The sequence below is a fragment of the Oncorhynchus tshawytscha genome, linkage group LG09, assembly GCF_018296145.1.
Source record: "Oncorhynchus tshawytscha isolate Ot180627B linkage group LG09, Otsh_v2.0, whole genome shotgun sequence".
NCBI lineage: Eukaryota > Metazoa > Chordata > Actinopteri > Salmoniformes > Salmonidae > Oncorhynchus > Oncorhynchus tshawytscha.
This window is the reverse complement of record NC_056437.1, coordinates 83,785,277-83,792,177: the sequence shown is the minus strand read 5'-3', so window position 1 is coordinate 83,792,177 and position 6,901 is coordinate 83,785,277. Positions and strand designations below refer to the sequence as shown.

General features: G+C 42.5%; 1 protein-coding gene and 1 long non-coding RNA gene across 3 annotated transcripts; both read left to right on the top strand.

Annotated features, from left to right (window-relative positions):
• The first annotated feature begins 335 nt into the window (after positions 1 to 335).
• Positions 336 to 2,200, top strand: LOC121847327 (phosphoinositide-interacting protein-like). The gene is made up of 2 exons (XM_042327935.1): positions 336 to 502; positions 1,119 to 2,200. Exon 2 carries the CDS (start codon positions 1,145 to 1,147, stop codon positions 1,547 to 1,549), a length of 405 nt encoding a protein of 134 aa, XP_042183869.1. The 5' UTR covers positions 336 to 502; positions 1,119 to 1,144; the 3' UTR covers positions 1,550 to 2,200.
• A 196-nt stretch (positions 2,201 to 2,396) lies between these two features.
• On the top strand, positions 2,397 to 6,191 carry LOC112258933. Of its 2 annotated transcripts, XR_002954788.2 has the most exons (3): positions 2,897 to 3,514; positions 3,673 to 5,636; positions 5,732 to 6,191. It is a non-coding gene; the product is annotated as an uncharacterized LOC112258933 (long non-coding RNA). The 2 variants fall into 2 exon arrangements; XR_006084183.1 differs by lacking the exon at positions 5,732 to 6,191 and having other exon boundaries at positions 2,397 to 3,514; positions 3,673 to 4,952.
• The last annotated feature ends 710 nt before the right edge of the window (positions 6,192 to 6,901 follow it).

Genomic DNA, 6,901 nt, shown 5'->3' with positions numbered 1-6,901 from the left:
TCTTCTCTCTCTCTCTCTTCTGGTCAGTTATAAAGGCTTTCAGACATTCAGATCAACAAGCACTACCCTGTGGATCTGGGGAAGAGGTTTCTCTAACCACGACATGCATCTTCACATGAATTCTGAAGGCTCAACTCAATGCTTGGGAGACTGGAGGAAATCTCTCTAGGGACAGCAAGGCAAGCCCCTAGCCCAGGCAGGAAGCATCATCAGTACTAATTTAATACCAGCCATGGCAGATGCTGTGAGGGCTAGCATGAATAGGAGTCAGAAGGGTCTGTTGAGGAGGTGGAGAGACCATAAGGGGAGGGGGGCTGTTTTCTGGAGGTTATCTGCAGTGCATTCAGCTGGCCACACTGGGCTTGCGGTCCACAAACATCCACACCCAAAGGTTTTTATTCATTTTTTTTCTCTGTCTTTTGGAATGGTCTCTAAGATCACTGAGATACTGTTACCACCGCAGGGATAACATCAAAGCAGCAAGTTCCTCAGCATCTCAAAGGTAGGTCTTTATCTGATCTCTTTAGATTTTGGCCTTGAGTTGTATTTTCTCAAGACTTGCCAAGAGCAAATCCATTCTAAAAGTTGGTAATATGCTTTGTGCTTGATTTATAGCTTGGAAAGTAAGACGCAAACTTGAATTTGCAAGCTGTTGTATCGTATTATATCGCCCCTTTATCATGACATTGAAGTATTAAGTGAAAGTGATATGATACACTGATGTTTATCACTGAGGTGATACGATATCGGCTTCATGTTGAACTCACAGAGGAGAGATTCAAGATAAAATAGGGTGCGTCCAAGAAGCACAAGAGGCCATTTCCTCTTAATGGATGTATTCTAACGCATTGGTGCCGTTCACATTTTTTTATTTTTTTTATTTTTTACATTCCTTCTAGTTGAAACAACAAGGAATTTAACGTGAAATGCAGAATTCGAAAATATGACACCAGTATACATTTTATTGTTTAGAGTAGAAGCTATTCCAACCTGGATCCCTTATCCTTTAGGTAATAATTATTTCCACTCTAAATTCCAGCTTCAGGTGAAAATAGACAGAACGAGATAGGGATGTATGGGTCATTGTTGAACCTTCACCTTCTTCCACTGACTCCCAGGTGAGGAGGGGTTAAGGCTAAAGGCTATGCCTGGACTACCAGAGAACATCCCCCTTGGGGAGTGCACCCTACACTCCCAGTCCCAGGAGCAGCTCACTCCCCAGACAGAAAGCACCGTGTTCAGCCTGTCCCGCAGCGAGTCCCTCTGGACCAACGAGTCGGCCCGCAGCACATGTGAGATCTACTGGTTCCCATTCCACCTCATGTCCACTGGGGGCAGCATCTTTGCCTGCGGCTTCATCCTGAGTGGCCTGTATTTTGCTGGCTACTGCAGGAAGGCCACCAACATCCTGGGCCCAGCCCTGGTATCCATTGGCCTGATGGTGCTGGTGGTGGGCGTGGTGCTGATCCCCATCACCAAGGAGAACAGGAAGCAGCCCACCATGAAGAAGCCCTTCAGTTACTACAGGCAACCAGTCTTTAAATTATGAGGTGGGCCGGGCGGGGTATCCCTGTCTTGTATGCTGTGATCCTGGAGAGTCCTCAGGCTCAAAGTCTGGTTGTCAGACCATTTAGTTTCCCAAAAGCACAATGGAGGATTTGATACTTCCCTGCTGAGCATGGCTACACGTTGAGCATGGCTACACGTTGAGCATGGCTACACGTTGAGCATGGCTACACGTTGAGCATGGCTACACGTTGAGCATGGCTACACGTTGAGCACGGCTACACGTTGAGCATGGCTACACGTTCACATGATGAATGTTTGCTCTAAAGACAATTAACTTGTAGGGGAACATGAACCGTTCTATTTTCTTCCACCACTATGTATGTATACAGTATTTTAATATCTGCATGACAAGTATACATTATAACCAAGTTACAGGTGGTTCTTTGGCATTTGTTCTTAAGCATTTGAAAGTACTAGAAAATTACCATGCTGCCAAAATGCACAATTATCAATGTAGTCCACTGCTTTTATGCATAATTATTAGAATGAGTGACAAGCATATTGAGAAGAAAGTTGTGTGCATGTACATTGATGAGAGCGGGATTGAGTATTGACAGCATGCCTTTGTGGTAGGCCATCACTGAAAATAAAAATATGTTCTTAACTGACTTGCCTAGTTAAATAAAGGTCAAATAAATAACATTTGGTGATGGATGCATTTTCTTTTCGGCTGCAGGCTATACTCATCACATTCACAGCCTTTACAGCCTTCCAGTGATGTGTGTGTGTGTGTGTGTGTGTTAGATGTCATCTCTGTGATGGCAGTGTGACACTTGACTGGCCCAACAAATGGAAAGTTTTTAGTGCCAAGGGGAAGTGAAGATACATCACACTTTTCATAGCATTTGATTGTCATTCTCTTGACTGGAATGAAACTTTGATTTCACACAACAATTTTTTAAACAATTTTAGAGTGACTATAACTATAACTATAACTTGGTCGATTTTGTTGATAGGGTAGGCAGACTATTATTTCCACGACATTCCCTTATGTATTTTCACTTGTAGGTGAATACTCATTTGACTGGCAAATTACATTACGTCGAAAGAACTGTGTTGGCCTGCACACAAGCTGCATCATTTGCATCAAGCAACAACACCATATGCAAGACAACCACTTCTGGTGAAAAGGCTACTGTAAAATACGTGCGCCATAAGAAAGTATAGATCTTTTTGTTTGTCTATTTTATGTGTTTGCTGATCAATTAAATTATAGTCTGTTGTCGTGACAAATTACTTTTTTTTAAAGAAGAAGAAAATAAATGGTGTTCTGCCTACCTTCCGCTCTGAACACGTCACGTTGGGGCGGCACTCACAGCAGGTGTGCTCTCTGGGTGCGAGAAGAATAGAAGGAACAGAATAGACGCACCTTCCGTTATTTTCAGGGTTGTATCGACACAATGATGGACCTTAGATGCATAGGCGGGTGTGTGCCGTTATTTTTTCTGGCTATTGGTTTTGATGTTATTGGTTTCATTATCCTGTTCATTGGAATTTTTGCCAATTTGCGTATCGATGGCAGGTTTTATGGCGATTTCTTGATTTACAGTGGTTCAATTATAATTTTCATAAGTTTGGCTTGGTGGATTATGTGGTACGTGGGAAATATACAGGTCTCAGAAGACAGCTTTGGAACAAGCTTAATGAAAAAGAAACTGAGTTTTGTACAGTTGGCCAGAAAGTTGTCAGAGAGGCTTTCCAAAAAATGCAAACCTGAACATCTAACCACAAAGTATGCCGAGGAAAACAAGGTTAAAGCTGTGACGCCTTCACCTGTTCACGTCGCCTCTCGAATAACCTGGGGGAAATCTTTCGGTTATCAGAATGGCGGCTATGACTCCAGCTTGGACTCCTTTCAGATGGAGAAGGAAAAACAGACACCAGATATACAGAACTTGGATGTGCAGACCCTCGCTAGGGGTAATGTTGAAAGGCTGTTCTGATTGTAAGTTTTGGGATAAGATGTAGGCTTCTAATAAATTGACTGTATTGCCTAATTGTAAAATGTAAAGTAAAATGATCATCTGGAAAATGTATAAATCTGTATTCAGGAAGAAACGTTTTCAGTCTATTGATTTGGTATTTTCTCATTTGAATTTCAAGGTTCTCCGTAACACTTTCTGATCCCAAGACTACCTTCAACACTGTACGCTTCACGGAATGGGACTACAGACAATTCAGGACATTAATCAGTACTGGTCTAGACATCAGTTCTTGACACAAAGACCATTTGATCCTTATGGGGTGAAATGACTTATAGTCCTAGGGAAATAGACCTACTGTAGATATTGCTCTGATTGCATGTTATATTGTTTTAGTTTTTTATTTATATATCAATTATTCATATAAACGCCATGTGATATGTGAACTTTTTATGTTCAAGGATCAATATTATGTGGAAAGGCTATATTTTGTCATATAAACATATCGACATGTTAAGGTCCATCATAGCCATTTTCTAGAATACTTTCCGTCTCTAGTCTCAGACGGAAATCCTAGAGGCCCCTGTCTGAACGGCAGGTAATTGAACACTGCATTTACAATTGCTGACACTACATAAAAACAGTAGTCAGGCAGGTTTGCCTGTGCCACAAAAATTGCATTGCCAAAGCAGGCCGTAAAACCCTCAACAAAACGTTGTGTGGCCTGGGGCACTGAGCTTGGTTTCACCTGCATGTTGGCATTACATGGGCATTTGGGCTATACTATTTTAACTGTTCACTGAGTAGGCTGATTTAGTTTTTAATCATGTGCGCAAACTTCTAAAATGAATATTCCACCAGACTGCATTTTCTTTAATGTTGTGATTTATTTGATATTTTATTTCTTAATATTCTTTAGATTTCAGTTGCCTTACCAACATATAGCTCTTTTTGGTCTAACATGACTGATAATGAGTGTGTGCATATCAAGTCATTGTACTCAGGGCGTTGCCTGTCTGTATGCTAATTATTACCTAATCCTGGCCTGTTGACTCTGCTTTGCGGTCCTTGGTTGAATAGGTGTTGCACAAACTCCCGCGACTGTCTGACTGGTCGAACAAGGTACTTAAAGCGAGAGGTTTTTCACTGCAGTTCCTCTTTCTGTCATGATGTAGGAAGCATGAAATAGTAAATAATTGTGAAATGCGTCCAGTAGGCCTACTGAAGGCTAAATATAAACTGCTGATAGAATCACTGAAATATATCTTCCCAACATACAGTATCTTTTCCCACACTGTTCATAATGTTAGATGTTATACATATTTGCTGATGCCATATTTTTCATATCAAATGCATTATTATTTTATACACAGAGGCATGGTGCATTAGATTTGATTTATTTTAAATATACATCCAATGATCTTGATAAGCATCCAAAATAAAAATAGTTATCTAATGAGATGATCCATTTCAAGCACTGTAATTACATTGCTGCAAGTCAGGGATTGCTAAGGAATGAGGTTGGACCATTTGGCCTTTAAGTTTTAATGGATCATTCAGAGTAGTACAACCTGTTGACGTGGTTGGATACCAGTTTTGTTGCTGTTTCCTACAATGGAAGAATTTGAAGGCGTGCTGAAAATCAGAAGAATGCGACTTGCGTTTTGAAAAGGTTGTGGCTGGAAAGGCCTCTCCTCATTCTTGTAAAGTCCTCAGCCGGCAGGAACCCAGACTGCGTCCATGTCCCTGCTATGGATACCTCTTCTATGGGTCGCTGTGTTTTCTTTCTCATCCTGGCTTTGGTCTTTGACGTTGTCGGTCTGATCCTATTTTTCCTGGGGATCTTTGCTCCTTTGAGTTTCTGGGACTTCTTTGTGCTGTCGGGGCCCCTGCTCATCTTCCTCAGCCTGGTCTTCTGGATATTCTGGTACCTGGGGAGTCTCACAGTGCCTTACGAAGAGCTCATCTTGCCAAAGTGACAACCAAACATGGTCAAAGGTGACCCACCTGACCAATGGCTGGTCCCCCTGGACTGACAGCTTGACCCTTACAACTTTAAGGAGTTGACAGAATTCTGGATTCTGGGTGTTTGACCATGTTTCTCATTGGACTGTGAACCAGAGGACCTTGTTTTCTTTAAAGAAGGTTTGAGTTTTAGTTCAAGCGTTGTGTGTCTGTTTCTGATGATGATGAAGACATGGCTGTTGTTTCAAAAAATATATATACTTTCCTCTGTCCAGGAACCTGTTGGACCCTGGAACAACTCCAGTTGGAAGTGAAGAATGGCATATGCACCTTATTCTACCCCTATGATGTAGAATGACAAGATGTCATGTACAGACAACCAGAATTTCATCTGTGCTGGGTTGAAGTGGGACATGAACTCTAAAGCACTTGGGTCCATCATTAAAGACTGCATCAGCACATATATTTAACTCCTTTTATAGTGTGTGTAAAAAAAAAAATATATTTGTTAAAATAAATGTTTATTTTTTTATGTTTTATCCTCAAACATATTATCATAAAGAGAAGCTTCAAAATCTGACCGACTCAACATTTTGAATGACTCATTGACTCATGAAGTGCTTCGAGAGACTAGTCAAGGATCATATCACCTCCACCTTACCGGCCACCCTAGACTCACTTCAGTTTGCATACCGCCCCAACATGTCCACAGACGACGCAATCATCATCACACTGCACACTGCCCTATCCCATCTGGACAAAAGGAATACCTATGTAAGAATGCCCTCCAAGAATACCCTCCAAGCTCATCATCAAGCTGGAGGGCCTGGGTCTCAACCCAGCCCTGTGCAATTGGGTCCTGGACTTTCTGACGGCCGCCCCCAGGTGGTGAAGGTAGGAAACAACATTTCCACTTCGCTGACCCTCAACACTGGTGCCCCACAAGGGTGCGTGCTCAGACCCCTCCTGTACTTCCTGTTCACCCACGACTGCGTGGCCATGCACGCCTCCAACTCAATCATCAAGTTTGCAGAGGACACAACAGTAGCGGGCTTGATTACAAACAATGACGAGACAGCCTACAGGGAGGAGGTGAGGGCACTCGGAGTGTGGTGTCAGGAAAACAACCTCTCACTCAACGTCAACAAAACAAAGGAGATGATCGTGGACTTCAGGAAACAGCAGAGGGAGCACCCCCTATGCACATCGAAGGGACAGCAGGGGAGAAGGTGGAAAGTTTTAAGTTCCTCAGCATACACATCACGGACAGACTGGAATGGTCCACTCACAGACAGTGTGGTGAAGAAGGCGCAACCTCAGGAGGCTGAAGAAATTTGGCTTGTCACCAAAAACCTGACAAACCTTTACAGATAAACAATCGAGAGCATCTTGTCGGACTGTATCACAGCCTGGTACGGCAACTGCACTGCCATCAACCGCAAGGC